A 24251-nucleotide genomic window follows, 5' to 3' on the forward strand; every position below is an offset into this window, starting at 1 on the left:
ACTATTTCTCTATCACTGGTTGGTGTTCATTAATTAGTATAGAAAATTAGGAGAATTGAAACAAAAAAAAGTCAACAAAAATCTAATAAGACAATTTAGAAAATATCAACATTTTTTTAATGAAGAGGAGCGTCGGAGCAACGATAAAATTTTCTTTCGTGTAATTTATTGATCATGAAAATTGTAAAATTAATCACTAATACTTGTATTAGAGTGGGTTATCTACATCAGACTAACAAAAAGAAGTTGGCAAAAGTCTAATAAGACAATTATAAAAATATCGACATTTATTTAATGAAGAGGAGCGTTGGAGCAGCGATAAAGTTATCTTCATATAGTTTATTGATCACGAGGATCGTATAATCAATCACTAATTCTTGCATTAGAATAGGTTGTCTTTATCAGACTATTCATTATTCTGTTGATAGTCGTATTATTCAATTACCCGTTGTTTGATCCATTGCAAAAATATACTCTCTTTATTTTATTTTAGTTGTCATTTCTGCTTTTCAGATCAATATGACTAATTTTCGAAGCTAAATAGGATTAAATCAATATAATATTATAAAACTAAATTTATATATTCAAAAACTATACTACAAGTTATAATTTTTTCCATGTGAATATAATGAAAATATATATTTTAAAATGTAATTTGACTCTTGCAAAGTAAAACATAAAAAATAATAAAAAATAGAAATACTCCTATCGAATATAGTTTTTATATCATTTATTTTTTCTAAGTTTGGTATTAAAATAATGTTCACTTATCACTAATTTGTTCACATTAAAAATCTTTCAACAGTTGGAATAATATATTTCTATTTTGGTCAGATTATATTCTAGTCTTTTTGTCCATTTTGATGTAAACATTTTTGTTGTTTTTCTCATGTTACTTCTTATTTCCATTCTATGAATATATATTTTTTTACTGAAATAATTGAATGAATGTTGAAAACTTTGATTTAGATCATCACATTCTTTTTGCAAAGCTTGAACCCGTAACCCTCAAGTTAGATGAAAATAATTTTACGAATACCCCAAAACTCCCTTTCGTTCACATCAATATATACCTCCGAAATCGTGGGCTATAACACCTATCGATTAAGTCCGAAACAGTCTGTTCGCGCCATTTCGACCGTTTGACCAACCATATGGCTCCGCCAACCCCGTCGACCTACACTCACCCGCTCCTTAGCCAGCCAAGAGCCGCCGGTCGATTTTCGGTCCAAAACTCCACCGAACCTCGAGCCCACCCCAAAACCATGGGTTAACACCCACCGATTTGGTCCAAAAAAGATCCATTCGCGCCGTTTTGCTCGTTTGACCAACCAGATGCCCTGCCAACCCATACTCACCCGCTCATCAGCTAGTCGGAGGGGGGGGGGGCGTCGTTCGATTTTCGGCCCAAAACTCCGCTGAGCCTCGAGCCCATCCCAAAACTGTGGGCTAACACCCACCAATTTGGTTCGAAAAAGATCCATTCACGCGTTTCGCTCATTTGACCAACCAAATGCCCTGCCGACCCACACTCACCTGCTCCTCAGCCAGCCGGGGGGGCGTCGTTCGATTTTCAGCCCAAAACTCCGCTGGGCCTCAAGCCCACCCCCAGAACTGTGGGCTAACACTCACCGATTTGGCCTGAAAAATGGTTCGTTCGCACCGTTTCGCCTGTTTGAACATCCGGATGGCCCCGCCGACCCCTCGTAATATCCTTCCTTATTTCCCCTCCCCCACTCCCACCCCACCCCCATTTTTTAATAAAAATTTAAATAAAATAACTAGAAAAAGAACTTGGTGATCCAAAGAAGAAGAAGTCAATAATATATAATCCATAAATATATATATATTCTCCCAATAATATCCTATAAGATAGCACATTACATTTGACTTGCTCCAAACTTTTCACAATTTTTCCTTCCTCTTTCCTTTGTTTCATACTCACTTTATTTTTCTTTTCAACTACTTTCTCTACTTCTCACTTTTTTTTTTCTTATAATATAACAAAACAAATGCTATTTTTCTAATCTCATACAACAATATGGGCAAAGCATCCAAATGGTTCAAAGCACTTCTTGGCTTCAAGAAAAATAATGACTCTATTCTTTCTTCTAAAAACAAATGGAGTGATGTTAAATCCTATAGAGATACAGATCACAACTATTATGATGTGTCCATGTTGGTTCATCGTAAAATCGACGTTGAAGTGGACCCCACATATTGCGTGGACGTCCACTCCAACGTCGTATCGACTAGTAGTGTCCGTATAGTGAAGATATGGAACGGTGAAGAACGGGCTGCTATAGTGATACAATCATATTTTCGAGCTTATCTGGTTAGTTACATATTACTCCTTTCAATTTGTTTCATTTTACGTGAAGATATCTATTGACTACACGAAATATAGGAAATTGTTTTTTCAATCACTACTATTATTTTGTGTACGTGTTGGTTCATGGTAAAATCGATGTTGGAGTGGACCCCACAAATTGCGTGGACATTCACTCTAACGTCGTATCGATTAGTAGTGTCCGTATAGTTGCGCCCGTGAGGATGTGGAACGTTGAAGAACAGGCTACTATAGTGATACAATCATATTTTCGAGCTTATTTGAATTAGTTACATACTCTTTTCGATCTGTTTCATTTTACATGAAGGTAGTTGTTTTTGTGATCACCACTATGATGACAACCTTGATGATGAGTCACACTACTATTATAGTGTGTATGCAAAGGCGGATTCAGGATTCAGAGTCTTCGGGTGCCAAGTAGACTCATTGATTAAATTAATCGAAAACTCCAAATCGTAAATTCGAGCCAATTTATGGACAAGAGGTTCATTGAATCTCCTTCGACGAAAAACAATGCTATTTATACATGATTAAAGAAAATTATATTTATATAGTAAATACTAAACTCGAGAAAGCAAGAAATTTTTTAGAGTTACACTATAGTAATTGATTAAACTTACTAAAAAGGCAGGTTGTCAGCAAATTTTGAACCTGGGCCTATTGGGTGAAATTAACAGCCTTGTGCCACTTGAACAACAGGCCACTTTGGTTGTTTGGGTGGCAAGTTTGTTTTATATATATACACTTTATATATAGAGTTTCCGTTGAAGTTTGAGGGTGACGTGCCACCCCGAGAACCCTTAATAGATTCGCCCCTTTGTGTACGTGTTGGTTCGTGGTAAAAACGACGTTTGAGTGGACCCCACAAATTGCATGGACGTCCACTCCAACGTCGTATCCACTAGTACTGTTCGTATAGTTGCGTTCGATGAAATAATTGAGCTGCATGCAAATTAATCGGTGCAATTTTTTATGTATGGGAATGCATGGGTTGTTGGTGTGGGTGGGTGGGTGATTATCACATGCATTGTCAAATATTTATATTAAAAAGAATAGTAGACTATTTTGGACCAATGTGGACCAGAATATCTAAAACTAGAAAATATTTGTGGTCCTAATTAATGTACTTCAAAATTCTATGTAGTTTGTCTAATATAATGTCAATACATTCACACTATGTACATCTTTTTTCACTTTTAAATTACCTCAAAAATTAATTAAAAATTCATAATATCATTCACTTTCGGTTCTGAGGTTGTGAGTCCGAGTCACTAAGGGAGAAAATAGTAGAATTTCATAGGGAGGGGTAAAAAAAAGGGCTACTCCATTCTATCGTAATTTATACGATTCAATTTTTTTTTTAGTCAAAAAAAGAATGATACATTTCTATATTTAGTAACAATTTGACATTAAAATGCTTATTTCACTCTTACGGACTTGATTTATAGTCACATAAACATCCATCACTTCCTTTAAACCAAAAATTACAAAAGTTTTTCGTTCATTCTTAAATTTCATGGTGAGTCAAACTAACTCGTATTAATTGAAACAGAGAGAGTAGAATCCTATTTTCATCGAACACGATTTCTTATAAAAATATAAAATAAAGTTGTATATAACGAAAACAGTTTCTTATATATAGAAATACAAAATAAAAATGTGTATAATAAAGACCTAATATGGTGGGAGCTATTATATTAAATTTTACGTATAACAAGAACTTAATGCATAAAATTGTCTGTCTGTCTGTAGAACTTATTGAGAGCATATTCAAAACTTGATTTGTTGTAGTAAGCAAGGTATTAAATAGTACTACTTTTCACTTCTCATTATATTTATGAATTACTATCACAATCACAATTTTTAATTCATTTTTTTTGTGTGTGTGAATTCACCGACTCTAGTTTCTGAATTCGTCTCTGCACCATCAGGTTGCAAAAAAGGAATGACACTTGATCGTAAATTTGTACTAATTTTCCATTTATTTTTTTTTTTTTTTAATGTAAATTTGAAGTCAAGAAGAGCGTTACGCGCATTAAAGGGACTTGTGAAGCTTCAAGCTCTAGTACGCGGTCACATCGTGAGGAAACAAACCGCGGAGATGCTCAGGCGTATGCAAGCGCTGATAAGAGCTCAGTCGAGAGCTGTTGCAGGGCGATCTCATGTTTTTCAATCCCCTCCTTTTACCGCGAAATCTACTCAATTTCTTCATCATGTAAGTAACGTATCACCTAAATAAGTATTACTATAATCATTTTTTTTTTTTCGTATCGTTCATTTTGAATCGTGATATATAGGGCCCTATAACCCCCGATAACTTCGAGCAAATTATTCGTGCAAGGAATATGAAGAATTATCAAATGTTTATGCTCAAGGTATCGTTGACGAAATCATCTCGTATTTGATTCAGACCTTTTTATCATAAGTATTTTGACACGTGGAATTCACCTAATCCACACTATAAAATCAAGGGAAAGTACAAAAGACGATTTACTAACAGCAAAGGTATATGAATGACCCGAAAGTACAGTAGAGAGGATAAAATTAAGATATTTCGTATAGCGGAAAGGTAGATTTATACATTTACCCCCTAACTAACATAAAATGTTGTTAATGCAGGCAAATGTCAATGTCAAACATAGAAATTTATTTCATTCTTCTGAACTTAGCTATGATGAACTTCAATCAACAGCATCATCGGGATGCGCTCGATCAAGAACAGTACCATTTACGCCAACTAAGGGTACGCGAAGCTACATGAGTAGTGATCCGAATTACATGTATTACACTGAGTCATCTAAGGCAAAAGCGCGATCGCTGAGTGCACCAAAACTAAGGGCTCAGAATGATAAGAGATACTCAAGCAAAGGCGATTGTTCGAGTTCTGGTAGATTAGACAGGATTGGAGTACCTGTTAGGGGCCATTCGGAAGAATTTAATCGCGATTTGTGTCACATATATTGAGATGATTGATCAAGTTTGAGTTTCGAATTGTTTCATCATGCTAACACATTTATGTATAATGTATGTATCTTGCTTTGAATGTTTAATGCATAATGACTCAACTTATGTGAAGAGGAGTCTTTTAGTAACTGATAAAGTTGTTATCACGTCACGGGTTCAAACCTTGAAAACAGCCTCTGGTAGAAATGCAAGGTAAGGTTGCGTACAATACACCTTATGGTGGGGCCCTTACGCAATATACCTTTGTAGTGGGGCCCTTCCTTGGATGCCGGGTTCAAGCCTTGGAAACAGCCTCTGACAGAAATGCAAGGTAAGACTGCGTACAGTACACCTTTATAGTGAGGCCCTTACGCAATACACCCTTGTAGTGGGGCCCTTCTCCGGATGCCTTGAAAACAGCTTCTGGCAGAAATGCAAGGTAAGGCTGCGTACAATGCATGTGTGGATCATGATTTTTATATATGGAAAAGGACATACTATGTCTATAATAGTCTAAGTTATATTGATAGTATCAATAATCTTTATATTCTCATTATATAACTTAAAATCTTTCATTATATATACATAAGTCCTATATATTGCTCGAACTCCCTAAAAATGTTACTATACTTATGTTATATTCTCTAAAAATAGACTAATTTTAAAAAATATAACACGCAATCCACATTTTTAAAGAATTCGAGGGACATTTGCATGGGAGTAAAGCATCTGGTATCTCCGAATTTTGACCAAATTTGTTATGATACACTCCGATTACCCCTCGAACCAAATTTTAGTGTATTTTTGTCATTCTTTTTAGTTGACGTGAAACTTTTTGTCAATCTTATTAACTGACGTGACACCTTTAGCGTGGGTTCCATTTTATGTAACAGAAGTGTCGCGTCAGCACACAAGGGTGACAGAAATTTGCTGAAATTGAGTTCGGAGGGATAATAGGACCCCTGTGAAATTGGAGTGTATCGCAGCAACTTTGGTCATAGTTCGGAAGTACTGGATGATTATCTCATTGCATGGAGAAGAACATTCCACATAATAAATATTGATTTTTTTTCTTTACCATATATAATATCAATCCAAATTAATGAAGAAGATCTAGATAATAGTGACTTATTAATAGAAAAACATTATAAATGTAGTAGTTGTGGCAGATGAAAAATTGCCTTTGTATTTATCTTAAATATTCATTAAATATATAGTTATTATTAATTAAAACTCAATAACTTAAATTATTAAAATTATATAAAGTCTATAGGTTGCAAATTACTTTTCCTACATATATATTAATTCTTGAATACTCTTAAAGAAACTTCTGTCTTCGTTACTACGTGATAAAGGGTGGAGATTCGAGGTGAGGAGGAGATCGATATATAGAATCAGTGTAAAATGTCACTTATAACAACAACAACAGCATACCCAGTATCAGCGGCGAAATCAAAATTTTCACTAAGGGTTCATAAATAAACGTACGAACTAACCGAAGGGGGTTCAACATCTATTATATATACATAAAAAAATAATTTTAACCCTGTATATATAGCGTAATTTTTCGCTGTAGGGGGTTCGATGAATCCCTTACCAGAAGAGTAGCTCCACCCTTGCTCAGTATACTCCCACAAAGACAGATCATGGGAGGTAAAGTGTACGGCACGCAGTTCATACCAGTACCTCGGAGGTGAGGTAGAAAGGTTATTTCCGAAAGATCCAGTATATTACTACACCCACATATATGGACGGTAATATTATAAAGTTTTTAAATTAAATGAACATGTAAATAATTAAAGAAAATGGAAGCAAATAGGTTTCGTGGTGTAGCTGGTTATCACGTCAGTCTAACACACTGAAGGTCTCCGGTTCGAGTCCGGGCGAAGCCAATTATTCACTTCTTTTGTTGTCTTGTTTCCCCTCCGGTGATCAATGTAGCGATTCATCTTTTTCCGGTCTTGTTTTCGCTGTAGCGATTCAGTTTTTTATCGTCATGTTTCCCTTTCCCCTCTGGTGTTCGCTGTAGCGATTCAGTTTTTTATCGTCATGTTTCCCCTCCGATGTTCGATATAGCGATTCAGTTTTTTTGTTGTTTCCCCTCTGGTGTTCGATGTAGCGATTCAGTTTTTTTGTCGTCTTGTTTTCCTCCGGTGTTCGATGTAACGATTTAGTTTTTTTGTCGTCTTGTTTCCCTCTGGTGTTTGATATAGCTGGTGATATCACTTTATGTCCCAACTAATCAGGGTTCGCGTCTTATAAAGGGGAAGTGTTTCCTATTAGGATTGTTTTAATTCCCATTAATTAATTTAATTTATTGACTCGTATACACATGTCAACAGCAACATATCCAATGTAGGCATCTAGACAGAGGGCACATGTGGACCATGAGCGCGCCATCAGACTCTAAGATGGCGCGTTTATGCCATGCAATTTCATGCATGACTAGTATTTTGGCACCAAAGAGTGGCAACATAACGTTGAATGGCTCTTATTGGCGATACGCTTCTCGTCCTCGATCTTTACCTCCCAACGAAGGGGTAAGGTCTGCGTATACTCTATCCTCTTATTGGCTATTAGTGTAGTTTGATACTAAACACTAGGTGAAGTACCATCTTTATCACAATTTTCATCTATATAGTATCTAACTTAAAATCTTTTCTGGAGATATCCATTTTCCCAGAGAGACAGATAAAATATCCAGACATACCGGCGTTTTGATACCATCAGGAACAGGAAAAAGAAATTCCAAGGAATCCAAAAAAGTGAAAAATTGGGTCGATCAGAAACAGACTCTCTATCTCACCTCTGAGATACTGGTACGGTTTGTGTACACTTACCCTCCCTCGAACCCACTTTATGGGAATATACTGGGTTAGTTGTTGTCGTTATTGCTGCTGCTTTCTTTAGTTATCTTCTGAGCTGATGGTCGATCGGAAACCTCTTTACCACTTTTTCAAAATATTTTGTCATGCGTTCTTTAGTATCCGAGCCGGAAGTCTATCGAAAACACTCTCTATCTCACATCTGAGGTACTGGTATGGTCTGCATACACTTACCCTCCCTCGACCCCACTTTGTGGAAATATACCGAGTTAGTTGTTGTAGCTTTCTTTAGTATCTGCTTTGATGATCTGAAGGTCTATCGGAAACCTCTTTACCTCCCAAAATAAGGCTCTCCTCAGACTCCACTTGTACTCAAGAGAAAGAGCTTTTTTTATAGATGTTGAGGTGAGTAAGGGGGGGTCAGTCACAACAAGTGGTTGAAGCGTAATTGATTGATTGATTGATCGATAATATGTTACATCGAATGTATAAACATAAAACACTTCCTAGACAGTAAACAAAGCTCCTAACTCATCGATATCCAGGTCTAAACACTAAATCGATACCATTTCACGATAAACTCATTTCTTTTCTCCGCTTCTGCGCATTCAGTTTCAACGCCTTACCATCCGTTTGCTGCCTCCGCGGAATGACTGGTCGCTTTCTTCATATCATTTGTTATTATGTTTCGATTGGTTATTCGACTTTGTTTGTACAGGATTGAATTGCAGACTTCATTTCCTCTTTACTCAATGACGTTTCAACTATCACCTGCCCAGGACAAATAACAGTATAAGAAAAACATAAAAACGACAAACAAAAAGCGATACCACACCAATAGTAATGCGGTATACAATCTATCCAGAAATCCCAAACATCACCGAAACACCACGAGCAAGGAACTACAGGACAGACGCATAACACCACGACGACATGCGTAGAAGCAAACAAAGCACACCTTCCTACTAGCCAGGACGCACTCCTACCCACTAACCCTCTATGCTAATCCGCTCGCTCCACACCTTCCTAAATGGTACTTAGTACTGAGGCGGAATACATCGACAACTCCTTAAATTTTTCTACGTAATAGGCGCTTGAGAGTATACGCAGAAACTTTTCCAAAACTTGAACAGAAGTCTCTAACAGGACCACTTATTAGGTGCTCATTCGGAACAGACAGTAGTTTGAGTATCTAAAATAAGACTCACTGGTAAGTTTAAAAGGTTGTTGGTGTATTCCGCGTGGTACTGAAGTTACGAGTTGGAAAACGTGCGACGACATGACAAAATGAAGTCTTCAAATGGGCAAGTTACAGCCACGTATAGGTAAAAGATAGCGTTGAGCTCGTTACAGACATTATAATTAGCATTGAGTGGTCTGAGTTTTCGACATTCCAAAGATCTTACATGGATGATAGCGTTTGTGTGGACCTTCTTACTTAATCAGTTTCCACATCGACCACAACCAACACGACCAGGAATTTGTACTTTAAATTCGCTGAGAAGCTCATGAGAATCGAGCTCGACTACAGCTCAATATAACCTCTTATAACGGTAGGTTTTCAAAGAGAATCTGATTGACCTCTTTTCCTTCGTTCTTTCTCTCTCCTCTCTTTTCCTCGTCAATTGATATGAACAGGAAAATTAAACATTTTAGTCACAATTTCACGACACGGCTTTCAAAACTGCAAATTTACCCTTATTTTGCAGAAGGAGAACTGATAAATACAGTCGTAATCTAACATTATAGCAAAATAAGGACGACTTTGAAATTTTACCTCTTGTACTCTATTTCCTGACCGAGCAAGTAACTTGTACTGATTCTCAAACATGGACGCCATATAAACCTGATAGAAAATCAATGATTAAAATCTTCCGAGAAACAATAAAGCCGGCAATGCACGGTTGAATTCACCATTTTTTATATGCTTTGAGTGAACCAATCAACCTAATACATTGCTGTAAGTATTGCGCCTAAAAAGTTGCAATAAAGAATGTTATGCGGAAAGAGGCTTTATCTCATTCTAGTCAAACAAAACGAGGTAGAAATTGTTTCGAGCCCTCAGCGTTAACGGGTACGAAATTGGTTCTTCTATTACTGGATGAGTAAACATCCACCGTAAGAAAGGAACTGAAGCATTTTCACTCTCATAATTAACAAATGCACACTAGCAATTTTGTGTAAGACACACCGACTTGACTGGGGATGACCATCGGTCAAATTAATCAAAATCAAGATACCACGAAAATAGAACTGCTGCCCGCAACTACTAAATAAATGCCTGCAAATTGTTCTCGATTGTTTGGCAGCAAGTGAACTAGTCAATTTTTTTAGTTTCCGTATCTTTCGGCTACATTGCTTATGTTTTATGTAAGGTGATACCTGAAATGTTGGAGCCAAACCAGGGCTCAAGAAGTACCGCCCTTTTGACACCGAGGAGATACCCTTGAACTGCTGTAATTCTTTGATAAGTGATTCCACGTCGGGCCACTGCACAACATTGCATGAAAATTCTACTATCAGCTATTGACAAATGCAAAAGTATGTTACCATCAAAAGTCATATTCAGTAATGATTTCATATTTTTGTACTTCAAGAAAACGCGTACTTGTCTCAAGATTTTGAATTTTTTGAACATATCTAGAAGACGCTAATATACAGCAGTACATTCAAGCTACAATGCTCGGCCTGTTCAAAATGCCAACTGGTGCGAGCCAGATCCTCCAAAAGCTGTGCATATTTGACTAAGTTGCGAGGACTCATCATTTTCGATGCCGCATCCGTGTCGGATTCTTCAAAAATACACTAATATTGGCGAATCCGACACGCACCCATTGACATTTTTGACGAGTCTGAGCAACATTTATTTGAAGGATCCAACATGGGTGTGGCAACATTTCTCGAGCGTCCAAATAGGATTCAAGATATTGATACAATTTAGTGCCCTCCCATCCCTTCACAATTTTATTTTCATTCAACCGCAATTGAATTGATCAAAATGACAACTATTTCAGATCTCCCAGCAGGGTGATTGTTGAGTAGGGCGAACTCTTGATATAACTCTGCCGTCCTTGCGGGAAACTGACCTCAAAACAAGCCTTAATAGGATACATGGAGCACCTAATAATTCATTAATATCGTAAAGAAAAGGTCACAAGCAAATGCAGGACATTTTTTATACAGTACATCGTTTGAACCTGAACAAATGCTATTAAGAAACATCCTCCTCACCGCCGTCAACGACAGAAGACCCTGACCAAACACTAACATGACACTCCAGTTGTTATGACCCACTGTTCACTAGAGTATGAATAGCAAATGCTATCGATTCTTACCAATGACGTAAAGAAATCTATTAGCAATAAATGTAAGAAATCATAAGTATCAACTAATAATACGGAAAGTTATGTATGCAATTCATTGCTGAGATGATAAACATTTAAGTACTCTTTTACGCGTCTTTGGTAAATTGAATCAACTTCAAAAGGAATAAAACCGCTCAATTGCAAAGGTAAGAACATAAACCTGAGTATCTAGCTCAGCTGCTTGGAGTTCTCCATTCAAATTATCATGATCACCAACTACAGCCTCCAAGGCCTCCATCATGGGATCTGGCTGCAGAAAGTACGTATAGATGTATAGTTCAATATCAATACCTTACAATATCAGGAAAAAAACAGAAAGATAACCGTTATTTCCTTAATAACAACAACATACCCAGTGTAATCTCACAAGTAGGGTCTGGAGAGGGTAGGATGTACGTAAACCTTACCCCTACCTTTGTGGATTAGAGAGGCTGTTTCCGATCGACCCTCGGCTCAAAAAGAATGTTATCGAAGCAGGATAACAAGAAATTTACCGTTATTTCTTTCAATGACAAAAAGATGCGCTCAAGTGAAAAGTCTAACTGGTGAACTTTTGCCTCCACAACCTACACAGAAAAATTTCCGCAAAAGTAAGATATCTCTGAAAAAGTTGGCTCTCAAATTTTCAGAGAACGCATTATGCGCTTTAGCTCCAATACATTCACATGATCAACATAATCAACAAACTCTGAGCCAGTAAGGATCTTTCACAACTCAAAACACTATACTTATCCATAATGATCAGTTAAATTGCATTTCACTTTAACGTCAGAAGGAATGAATGACAAAAATTGTCATGTATTAATCGAGAAGAAACTACCTGACCGATTTTAAAATATGACGTAGGGTCTAAAGTGGCATCCCATGAGACTTCTGACTGGTGAATTAGTGCACGCACTCCTTCAACCTAAATGCAAATGTTGCAAATTTAAGATGTAATCAATAGTTGACTGGGCTTACTTCCATAAGAAGCTCATGCTACCTTCATTAATATACCTCGACAAATATACCAAAATAGGTAATCTTTTGTATGCAACATTTTACCACGTCCCCAACTTGAAGTTTTGCCTGCAATGCAAATTACACAAGCCCATCAACTTCATTATGTGAGCAAGAACCAGAATAACTTACAATGAAAGGTAGCACACAGTAACCAGGGGCAAAGCGAGTTAGGTTCGGTGGAAAATTACATTGTTTAGACATGGTTAAAATTATCTTTTATGTGTATCGAGTAGATGTATAACTCCCTTCGACTTCTTTATTTTTGGAACTTCCTTAGTGAAAATCCTGGCGCCACCGACAGTAACTATCCAATATACACAGGTAACATTGCATACATTCCAGCTTCTTTCCAAACCCAAGCAACAAGAACTAGTGAAAACCGCCTGTTTTTCTTCCCTTATTTTTGGGGGTGAGAGAAAAGAGGGCGATGACCAACTTTATTTCAAAAGTGGAAGATGTCGGTATTCCATATAAAACATATATTGACAGAGATAATCTCCATAACTTGCTATATCAAAGTTTCTCCACGATTACAGGAAATGCAAGCAAAGCACAGAGACATATGATAGCATATTAAGCAGCAACAACAGGATTTTTCTGTTCCTGATGAAGAGACACATGAAAACTAAAGCAGAGAGCAAGGCCAGAAAAAGAGCAAGGGGCAGACCCTACTAGTGGGATTATACTGGGTGTGTTGTGGTTGTTTCTTCGAAGTGCTGGATTTCGGAATAATTTACAAACTATCTCTACATTGAACGTTCCACAAATTAGAGAAAATCGATAACTCGACAAATTAATAATGACCTACAGTAATTGTTAAGTTGCAGAAAATGACCCAAGCAAACATTTCAGAGTCGTGCTTTATAAAAGTAACGACAGATTATTTGTCCAAGAGATAATATACTACAAGTTTTTGGTGAAACATAGCAGCATAATCACCAACTGTTCACAGAATTACACCTTACCGTGAACGTCAGAAAACAAACAACCTGCTGCATCATTTATATGAAACCCTATATTTCCAATCAAGTAACATGCATCCGATTAACATATGTACTACTACTTTTTTTGCATACTCCTGCTTTTATATGGAGAAAGCTTTATTTATTAGATATCTTCTGCACAATATAGAACAAGTAGAAAGAAGTTAGGTTGCATATCTTGAAGTCGGTCGCAATATTCATGATCAGTTTGACATAGAAAACCAAATACCAGATACCATAGAAGCTTGGATGTTTGTGAGATGGCCAGTTGATAAAGATTAAGCAAAAAATCGCAAGCTTTAGAAATGTAATGTTCTTACCATAAGACTCCTCTTCTTCTCAACCAATTCTTCCTTTTCTTTTGCCTTTATCGAGACTATTAGCCTTCTGGTATTTCTGTCAGCCAACACCACACTTACTCTGATCCTCTACATGATACAGATTACAAATTATGGTCTTTCTTAGAGTTCTAAGTTTGAGATTAAATAACGAAGCAATCCTCACCTGACCAACAAATGATGATAAGAACTTGAGTTTCTCTTGGTCATAGATCCTGAGAAGATCTTCAAGTTTCATATCTGGCGAGATCTCCTCATCGGCATTTTTAGCAATTTGTGGATCTACGCCTGCCTCAGGAGAAGCTACTTTGCCAAAACCATCATTGCCTCCAATGATACCCAAACCTTGCTTGTACAGGGATGGGTCTACACCTTTTCTCCTCAACCAAGATTCAAAAGCTGAGAATTTCCACCTGGCTGCAAGATTGCGGTATGGCAAAAATCCTATCAAGGAACCAAAAGATACCTGTAAAAAGACGTGGAGAGTTTCCAGTATGAAATAAGATGAGAGAAGTTGTGCACCTTCCATAAACAAAAAAGAAGTAATATGATGAGTTGGGTTAGTAAGTAGACTTACAACAAACCCTCTGGTGCTACAGCTGACTAGTTCTACGTCCTCTTTTACTCCACTCTTAACTAGCAGTTCAGCTCTTATCCAGTCATTATCTTCATGTTCCTACGAAGTTGCAGCAGTCAGTTTTCATCAATACATTCTTCCTAGTTAAGGAACAGATGCTAAAAGAAGGAAAATTAATCTACCTTAATAGGTGATTTTGTCAGGAAGTTTTCAATCTCCGAAGTAATTCCGTAGCCCTCAGATTTGGCAGGACGCATATCCTCTGGACTAACACTTGATGTTGCCTTTATAGGTTGGTCTAATCTATAGTAGCACAAGTTATTAATCAAGTATAACAGAAAAATATATAAGACAAACAACGTCCAAAAGTACCTCTTCGGCTTTCCAAGAAGAGCAGCATCCAAAGACCTCAGTGTTCCAGTCTCAGAAGGTCTACTGGAATCAGAACTTCTCTCGGCAGGCTCTGTATCAGTCTGCTGGAATCCTTGAAAAAAAATCAAGTATACTGATTAAGATGCTAAATTACCACAATGACTCTCTGTAAAGAACAGAATTCTGTTACCTGTCCTAGAACCTTGCTCCTCAAGAGGACTGCTTCTGCTAGGTTTTAACGGTTGGGGGAGTTTATTTTCTGCTATATTTATACGCTCAGAAGATGAGTTAGCAGCATTCAAAGTACTTTCGTCCAAAATACTAGTACGCTGATCCTCGGAAGATTCTTGATTTGGATCGATCTTTAGATCTAAATTACTAGGCTCTGGCTTATTCAGAAGCAAACTGTTTTTGGATTCACTAGTTGATGCATACGCCTCTGTCAGACTAGCATCTACAGTGTCATCACTAGCTACAGGTAAGACATCGCTTGATTGTCCATTCTTTTGATTATTGTCGGAGTTGATTCTCATCTGCTCCGGCTTCTTCAACAATGTAACATCACTAGACTCATTGCTTGACTGTCCATTCTTTTCACTATCGTCGGAGCTGATCCTCATTGGCTCCGGCTTCTTCAACAGTGTAACATCACTAAACCTCTCACGTTTCAGTTCTTTGCCCATTTTCAGCGTCAAGTTTGGCTTAATTTTGTATCTTGATGATTCATCCTCCTCGGAATACACACTTGGTTTCCGCAATATAACGTTTGGAACATTACTCTTTCTACTTACTGCAGGTCTTGAAATTGGTTGGCTTAGTTTATCACCCTCAGTCTTTAGCGGTTTATCATCAACCTCGAACTTAACACCCTTCTTGGGCACAGGACGAACCAAATTTAATCCGTTTGATGAATTGAGAGACTTCTTTTCCTTGGATGCATCAAAAGGAACCTCCACAATTTCACCGGATGTTTTGCCCTTCTTCTTGCCAAATGACTTTTCAATTTCGAGATAAGATGTCTCCGGGTTTGTTTTCCTGCTAATTATCTATGAAATCAAGAATCACCATCAGAAATAGACAGATGCATACAGCATTGAACCAACACACAACATTCAGAAGTTATGCAAGGACAAACAAGAACTGATCTAAGAACTTCATTCAAATTGCTATTACTACCATAAGTTTCCTTTGTCTCCTCTTCAATTGCGAATAACTCTATGCACTAGAAAATAAGAACACAATAGTAAAGCAGGGACGTTTAACTTTGGCACGAAAGAGAGAAATTTTAGTCTGAAGTTACAGATAAGGTGAATACTAAGAAACTAACAATATGTTAGCAGATACCAACAACAACAACATAACCAATGTGGTCCCACGAAGTGGGTTCCGGGGAGGGTAGAGCGTACGCAGGACTTACCCCAACCTCAAAGGTAGAGAGGCTGTTTGAGATGGTCCAATATGTTAGTAGTCTAGTGCCGCCAAGCTGCACCTAGGGATGGTGCACGTCAGGATAGTTCTTTTATCTATACTATCAACAGCATCTCAATCCTAAACTAGTTTTTGTGTCGGCTACATAAATTGTACAATTCAAATTATAATTGCTTTGATTCGAAAGTCTCTTAACTATATATAGATTATACTATCAACTAAGTCTCAATCCTAAACAAGTTTTTGTGTCCGCTATGTAAACCGTACAACTCAAATTTGAATTGCATTGATTTGAAAAGTCTACTAACTATCTATACTATCAACTATATCTCAAGTCTAAACTAGTTTTGTGTCTGCTATATGAATCCTACAACTCAAATTTGAATTGCATGGATTCGAAAAGTCTCTTTACTATCTATACTATCAATTACGTCTGAATTCTAGATGCATGATTAGTTCTCTTTTCCTCTATAACCCTCATTGTGTTGTAAACAAATGAAAGTTTAAAACCTTAGAGGGGGTAAAACTCCACATTCTCAACACACAAGTAAAAAAGCCACTGTACACCTCAAAACTCGAATTACATTCATTTTGTAAAGATATGACACTTGGACTTAACCCAACCCAAGAGTTGGCTCATGAGGAGAGGATTGCGTAGGTTCATATAAGCAGACCACCAATCCAGTCCCCAACCAATATGGGACTCTAACCCCCTGCACATCGAAACCAGACTAGAACGTGGACCGTGAGGCCAAATTGGGACGACCTGGCTCTAATACCGTCCAAAGATATGATACTTGGGTCTAACTCGACCCCAAGATCTAGATCATGAGGGGAGGATTGTCTAAGTTCATATAAGCAGACCACCAGTCCATTCTTCAACCAATGTGAGACTCTAATCTAACCCAATCTAACACCCCTCCCCCTTTCACGCTCATACCCAATTGGAGCATGGACCGAGAGGCCAAGGAGACGGATCTAGCTCTGATACCATGTAAAGATATGACACTTGGGTCTAACTCAACCCTAGGAGCTAGCTCATGAAAACGGGATTGTCTAAGTCAATATAAGCAAACCACCAATCCATTCCCCAACCAATGTGGACTCTTTAACACAATCAAAAAGTATATTAACTTTATATACTAGCAATTATATCTCAATCCTAAACTAGTATTGCGTCAGCTATATGAATCCTACATACTCCCTCCCGCACAGCTTAAGTGACACTAGTTTCTCTTTTTTTTTGGATAACCGTGGTGTCCGCGCCAGATTGCGCGCACCTTGACTAATTCCACGAGATACCTGTCACCTCCCACCAACAACGAGTACCAGTTAACTCTATCCACCAAGGCTACAACTGATGGAAAGAAATCAACAAGTGTTTGTCTCTATTGGAAATTGAACCTGGAACCTCACGGTGCTCAACCCAACTTCATTGAACCACTAGGCCACACCCTTGGGTGCGAACTATTTCCTTATTAGTCTGTTCCAAAACGAAAGAAGCATTTCTACATTTGAAAACAGTAATGAGAATCTCATATAGCCACACAATTACGACACGTTATAGACACACAAAGTCGCATAAATTGGAACTAATGGAGTACCTAAATTCTTAACTAAACAAAGAAACACTAAAAACACAATTTAGAACATAAACCTTAGCAAAACCAATGAACATGTTACTGCAAGTTCAAAGCAGAGAAATAAACCTTAGCTAAGGTCAATTTTGGGTCTTCACCAATCAATCTACCAAACTTGAGCTCCATTTGGTCCCATTGGTCAAGCTTATTATCACTATTCCTATCTTCTTTAGAAGCAAAAACAGCAACTTTCCTTGTCTTTCTTGAGTAAAAAACAGTTCTTGACAAAACCCCACTTGCCATTTCACTTGAATTATCATCATTACTAGCAAAAACACCAACTTTCTTGAAATTTTTGTACAAAACTCCACTTGAATTATCATTTTTGCAAGCAAAAAAACTAACTTTCTTGGATTTTCTTGAGGAAAAATGAGTTCTTGGCAAAACCCCACTTGATATTAAGCTTGAATTATCATTTTTACATGCAAAAACACAAGCTTTTTTGGATGAAAAATGAGTTCTTGACAAAAACCCACTAGTTATTGAGCTTGAATTATCATTTTTACATGCAAAAACAATAACTTTTTTGGGTAAACAAATGGATTTTGAGATTCTTGAATGGTGTAAAGATGAAACAGACAAGAAGGGGTTGGATGTTAAGGTTTTGTCAAGGCTAAGGTTGTTCATTCTTGGAAAAAAAACAAAGTGAATTTCATCAAAGATGGTGAGAGTTTTGATATATTGATAATATTGGTGGTGTAGGGGTAAGGGGGTGTCACGTGATTGACACGTGATGGAGTGACATGTAATTTTAGATCCTTTTTTAAAAAAAATATTTTATACGGGATGGACGTTGAGTATTTCATTAATAAATATATATAATAAGAAATTTGTTAAGAATATATAGATAGTTGAGTAGTGGTGGTAGGTTGGAGTTGTAAGAATTAATTAACCTTTTAGTAGGAGGGTGGGTCTGATGAAATCTGTGTCGGATCAATGGAATTAAATGAAGGTTGAAGTTCATTCGGTTCATTAAGGGCTTAGTGGCGACTTCGCACGAAGTCCTTACTGGCAATGACTGCGACTCTCATCTCGATTCAATTCCTTATTTGACTCAAGTTGTTAGAATTAAGAACTTTCCAAGAAGAAAGCGGATCTGTTTATGAAATTTGTGTCGATTGTCGAAATCAAACGAAGGTCGATGAACCATTTGATTCATTAAGGACATATTGTCCCCCTCACCAGTGCCACTGCTGTCAGGACCGTGACTCTCATCTCGATCCAATTCCTTATTTGACTAGCGGTGTTAGGTTTGACTTCCAAGAATTAAGGAGCTTTTGGCGTGAGATCTATGTTGACCATCTAAATCAAACAAAGGTCGAAGGATCATTCGATTAATTAAGGACATGACAACGCCCTCACCTATATGACTCTCCTGTTGATCCAGTTCCTTATTTGACTAGTGGTGGTAGGTTCAAGTTTCGAGAATTAAGAATCTTTCAACAAGATAATGGATCTCACGAGATCTATGTCAGTCATCGGAATCAAATAAAGGTCGAACGACCATTTGATTCATTAAGGCCATAACGTGGTTCTCCCGAGACGTACGCCATTTTCGACAGAACCGTGGCTCTTCTCTCAATCCAATTCCTTACTCAATCCTCAAAACTAACCATCAAGTATTTTACCCTACAAGTACCTAACGTGAATTTGAATTAGCCACGTCAACACATGTTCATGAAAATCAAATCAAAATATAATTAAACCAAAAAAAAAAAAAATAAGACAACAATTAATGTATTTCTGATTATTTAGCAAAATTGAGTTTAAAAAAAAAAACATTACAAATATATGGTGCATTACAAAATTTTCAAATGAAGAAACAAATAATTAATGAAAAATCATAGTCTCATTGACAATAATATGAACTAATTAATTTTTTTTTTCCCATATGATGTTCTTAATATCTATATTGGGATCTGATTAAATACGAATTTGCATCGGAAAATCAGAACTAATCTTGAGTCTCTTCAGCTACAGGCTCTGATGGCTCGTCATCGACAGTAGTTGTTGTAGCAGTAGTAGTAGTAGTCGAACCCTCTTGTTGTTCGTCGACATTATTATTTTTTTTATTCGTAGTTGTCGTAAGATGATTATAGGAACCTTTTTCTTTGAACAGTTGCGAAAAATGAATCTTGCAATACACGAGTCCGTCTAATGCTGCATATGATGATGTTGTAAGTTTGCATCCACCATGTGCACATTTGAAACATGATTGATGGTAAAATTCACCATCTACCGTCACCTGGCGGAAATGAATTCACGATTTAAACTTTATTAGTTCGAGTTTAGGATTCTATCGTAAGTCCATTTAATTTGTACGAACCCATAGCGAATGCACTAGGTCCGGCCGCATACATGTATACCACTTTTAATAGGCTTTTATGAAGAGTGAATTTAGATTAGTCGGATCAGTATACAAAATACCAGTTGGTTAAACAAAATATATAAAAAAGAATTTTATATTTCAATATACTTTAGACAACAACAACAACAAGTCATATCTATTTGTTAAACTTGATTAGTTTTAGAATATAACACAAACATAGCTAAGCATTCGGTACATCCTGAACTATGATCAAATTTGTTACGACATACTCTAACTTTACGGGGTTCTTATGATCTCATGAATTCAATTTTAGCATATTTTTATCACCCTTTTATGCTGACGTGGTGACACCTTTTGTCAACTTTTTTAGCTAATGTGGACTCCATTTTATGTAATAAAAGTGTCACACCAGCATAAAAGGGTAACAAAAATACGCTAAAATGGAATTCAAGAGGGGTAATAGGACTCTTGTGATGTTAGAGTATGTCGTAGCAACTTTGACCATATTTCGAAGGTACTGGATGCTTCTCGGTCATATCGATTTGTTAAACTTGACTAGTTTTAGAATATAACACAACATAGCTAAATTCATTTGTGTAATTTTATTCGATATAAAAAAATTGCAAGCCCGACTAATTCAGTTTCACGTGAGTGACTCTACTGGAAATTTTTTGATTCTCGAGACTCGAAAAAAATTCCTTACCTTTTCCAATGGATACACAGTTTTTTTGCATGATGCACATTTATCCTGAGTGCCAGAAAATAGGGAGGACAATTTGCTAGGGTTTCTGTTCTGTAATTCACAAAAATATTCAAAAAAAAAAAATCAAATTTTGATGTATAAAATCAATAAGAAAATTATTTTAACAAATAAAACATTCAATTTATATAATATAATATAATATAAACTATATAGTATACATGCATGGATTATTGCCTTATTAGATTAAAAAATGTTATGACAATATCATTAACTTTATTCTCCTACCATTATAGCAGAGACGTATTGAAGATTTAATGTTTATTTGTTCGGTTCGTACAGTAACCTCATGTTAATATATACAATAATAATTAGTTCAAAGTATATATATATATATATATATATACTCCAAAAGTTTAAAAAAAATTATTTTTTTCTTATATTATAAATAATTTAAATTATGTCACGTAAATTGAAACGAAGAAAGTAATTAAATAGGAGCTAATTAAAATTTGGTATACGATACATACCAGCTCACTGTTCCTCCCAACTGCACATTTAATATAAAAAAACAAACAAATAATTAGGTCATGAAAATAATAAAAATATTTTTTTATGTTAATTAATTTAGAAAAAAAAAATTAACCTGATGAAGACTTCAAAGCACCACTTCCTTTTTCCTTGAGTAGTTGTTCAAAATGTGGCTTGCAAAATAATGTTCCATCAAGGCAAGAGTAATTGCTCAACTATATAATAAAATTCAAATGAACAAAAAAAGATTAAATAAAAATATATAAATAAAAATATGCGATAAGACAGTCTGATGTACAAAATATTTTCGATCAGATGAGGTCGGGAAAAGGGTCACGTCATATAAAGGGTTTTATGACGTACGGCGTTTATGTATCGTGAAGTAAGAGTCACGACTGATTTCACGATTCAAAGACGTAATTTATACACAATAAGGAGATACTAACGAATTTATCATTTTTTCAAGACTATATTCTTCGTATGGAAATCGAATTTATGACCTAAAACATTTCTGAATCAACTATGTAAAAAATTCAAATTAAAAAAATCAAATAAAAATATATGATAAGAACAGTCTGATGCATAAAATATTTTCGATCACATGAGATCAGGGAAAGGGTCACGTCATATAAAGGGTTTTATGACGTACGACGCTTATGTATACTGGAGTAAGGGTCATGGCCGATTTCACGATTCTGAGTCGTGATACTAATGAATGTATCAGTTTCAAGACTATATTCTTCGTATGAAAATCGAATTTATGACCTAAAACGTTTCTGAGTCCCTTTAATTTATTTATGCACAATGTAACTTTTCGAGCTCTTCCGATTCGTTATATCGGTCGAATCGATCTCCCGATTCATTTAAGAATGATTCTTCAAAAAATTCATGAAATAAGAGAGATAGTGTCCCAACTAACTATAACACAAACTATCATCTCAATTCGACTGATTCAAAAATAAGTCTTCAAAATTCATGAAACAACGAAAAATAATTTCCTAAACTATCGTATCAGTCGAATCAATTGATCAAATTTGTTTTCAAAAAATTCATAAAATAATAGCAATAGCGTCCCAACTAACGATAAAATTAAACAAATTAAACTATTATTCCACCTGTCATATCAATTCGATTAGTTCAAAAATGAGTTTTCAAAATTCACGAAACAAGGAACATAATATCGTAAACTATCATTCCATCTATCATATGAGCCGAATCTATCGATCAGATTCGTTTTCGCAAAATTCATGAAATAACAGCAATAGCGTTCCAACTAATTATAAAACAAACTATCATTCTATTTATCATATCAATATGACTGATTCAAAAATGAGACTTAAAATTCATGAAACAACGAAAATAATGTCGTAAACTATCATTCCATCTATCATATCAATACAACTGATTCAAAAATGAGTCATAAAAACTCATGAAACAACGAAAATAATATCATAAACTATCATTCCATCTATCATATCAATCCGACTGATTCAAAAATGAGTCTTAACAAGGAAAATAATGTCGTAAACTATCATTCCATCTATCATATCAATATGACTGGTTCAAAAGTGACTTTTCAAAATTCACGAAACAAGAAAAATAATTTCCTAAACTATCATTCCATCTATCATATCAGTCGAATCAATCGATCAGATTCGTTTTCGAAAAATTCATGAAATATTTAAAAATTAATTATTATTTAAAAAAAAAAAAAAAAACTTACAGCAAGTCTTCCATTGCAATGACTACATCTGAAACAAGTATTATGATAATTAACACCACCTGCAGAAATTATTTCTGCAGCATAAACAGTTTTATCACATGCTTTGCATTTTGTTTGGGTTCCAAACATTTTTGTTTAATATAATTTATTTTTTTTGGAATTTCGAATTTTTTTCAATTTTGGGAATTGAGATTTGATATGATTAATATAATTTACATATGAATGAATCTCTAATTCCCAAAGTTATAATGGAAAAAAAGTGCTCATAGAATTATTTAAGTACTAATGAACAATTAGTTAATTTATTCTTCTTTTTAGTGGTCATGAACCAATTTCTTAAAATGAATGGATAAGCTAAAATTTGCCCAAAATTAAGGACAAACACAAATATTAAGGTAGTTATATAAGTTGGGACATGGAATTAATTACTTTTTATTTTTTGAAAAAAAGGGAAATTTTAATAAATTGTAAAGTAAAATATAAAAAAAAATATTTAATTTAATTTTACAAAATAGTGGTAAGGTTTGTGCACAATTTATTCGCCGAATGATAGGATTATACGTAGTATGTTATTGTTGTTATAAGTCGATTTTATTGTTGGATACAAGGCGGTATGTGGAAATATATTGAATATGTAGTTGTTGTTAAATATGTCTGGTATTTTATCATCACAAGCATAATGGTAAAATACAAAATTTTAAATTAAATTATTTTCAAATTTAAAATATAATGGAGTCACTATTCTAAAACAAACTATTAAAGAAATAATATACAAATACAATGATACATATTTTTCTTATTAAACATATGTAGCCCCTCTTTACCTATATCGTTGAGACTCTTCTAATATATTGTAGTATCAGCGTCAGAACTTCAAAAAATACGTTATTTTTGAAGGATATATGACGTATATCTATCGATATTTTTAAAGAGTCTGAACAACACAGATTTTACGAGGCTAATTTTGTATTTCCTCTATTATAACTTTATTATCATCATGAGTAACCAAATTAACAAGAAAATAAAAAACATCAAAAAATTATGAGAAAATGGTCTATTATCCCTCCAACCTTTAATCAAAATCTCAACTACACACTCAACTTTTAAATGTGACCTATTACCCCCCTGAACCTTTTTTACCGAAT

General features: G+C 35.6%; 3 protein-coding genes and 1 non-coding gene across 5 annotated transcripts; 2 read left to right on the forward strand and 2 right to left on the reverse strand.

The window, feature by feature from the left end:
• The first annotated feature begins 1877 nt into the window (after positions 1-1877).
• On the forward strand, positions 1878-5425 carry LOC107856488 (protein IQ-DOMAIN 24). Of its 2 annotated transcripts, XM_047403329.1 has the most exons (4): positions 1878-2335; positions 4365-4565; positions 4648-4725; positions 4970-5425. In XM_047403329.1, the coding sequence occupies exons 1-4, from the start codon at positions 2042-2044 to the stop codon at positions 5312-5314; spliced, it is 918 nt and encodes a 305-aa protein (XP_047259285.1). In that variant the 5' UTR covers positions 1878-2041; the 3' UTR covers positions 5315-5425. The 2 variants fall into 2 exon arrangements, with proteins under 2 accessions (XP_047259285.1, XP_047259286.1); XM_047403330.1 differs by lacking the exon at positions 4648-4725 and having other exon boundaries at positions 1891-2335.
• Positions 5426-7111: 1686 nt separating this feature from the next.
• TRNAV-AAC lies at positions 7112-7185 on the forward strand. The gene has a single exon. It is a non-coding gene; the product is annotated as a tRNA-Val (tRNA).
• Positions 7186-8552: 1367 nt separating this feature from the next.
• LOC107856419 lies at positions 8553-18676 on the reverse strand. Its single transcript, XM_047403331.1, has 14 exons — positions 17893-18676; positions 14946-15801; positions 14756-14867; positions 14566-14686; positions 14384-14482; positions 13973-14272; positions 13789-13896; positions 12480-12551; positions 12304-12390; positions 11978-12049; positions 11644-11733; positions 10501-10608; positions 9896-9964; positions 8553-8889 (listed from the first exon to the last, which is right to left on the reverse strand). Exons 1-14 carry the CDS (start codon positions 18448-18450, stop codon positions 8815-8817), a joined length of 2727 nt encoding a protein of 908 aa, XP_047259287.1. The 5' UTR covers positions 18451-18676; the 3' UTR covers positions 8553-8814.
• Positions 18677-19542: 866 nt separating this feature from the next.
• LOC124891617 (LIM domain-containing protein WLIM2b-like) lies at positions 19543-23425 on the reverse strand. Its single transcript, XM_047403332.1, has 5 exons — positions 23107-23425; positions 21499-21598; positions 21383-21402; positions 20856-20945; positions 19543-20068 (listed from the first exon to the last, which is right to left on the reverse strand). The coding sequence occupies exons 1-5, from the start codon at positions 23233-23235 to the stop codon at positions 19778-19780; spliced, it is 630 nt and encodes a 209-aa protein (XP_047259288.1). The 5' UTR covers positions 23236-23425; the 3' UTR covers positions 19543-19777.
• Between the last annotated feature and the right edge of the window lie 826 nt (positions 23426-24251).

The sequence above is a fragment of the Capsicum annuum genome, unplaced genomic scaffold (assembly GCF_002878395.1).
Source record: "Capsicum annuum cultivar UCD-10X-F1 unplaced genomic scaffold, UCD10Xv1.1 ctg3868, whole genome shotgun sequence".
NCBI lineage: Eukaryota > Viridiplantae > Streptophyta > Magnoliopsida > Solanales > Solanaceae > Capsicum > Capsicum annuum.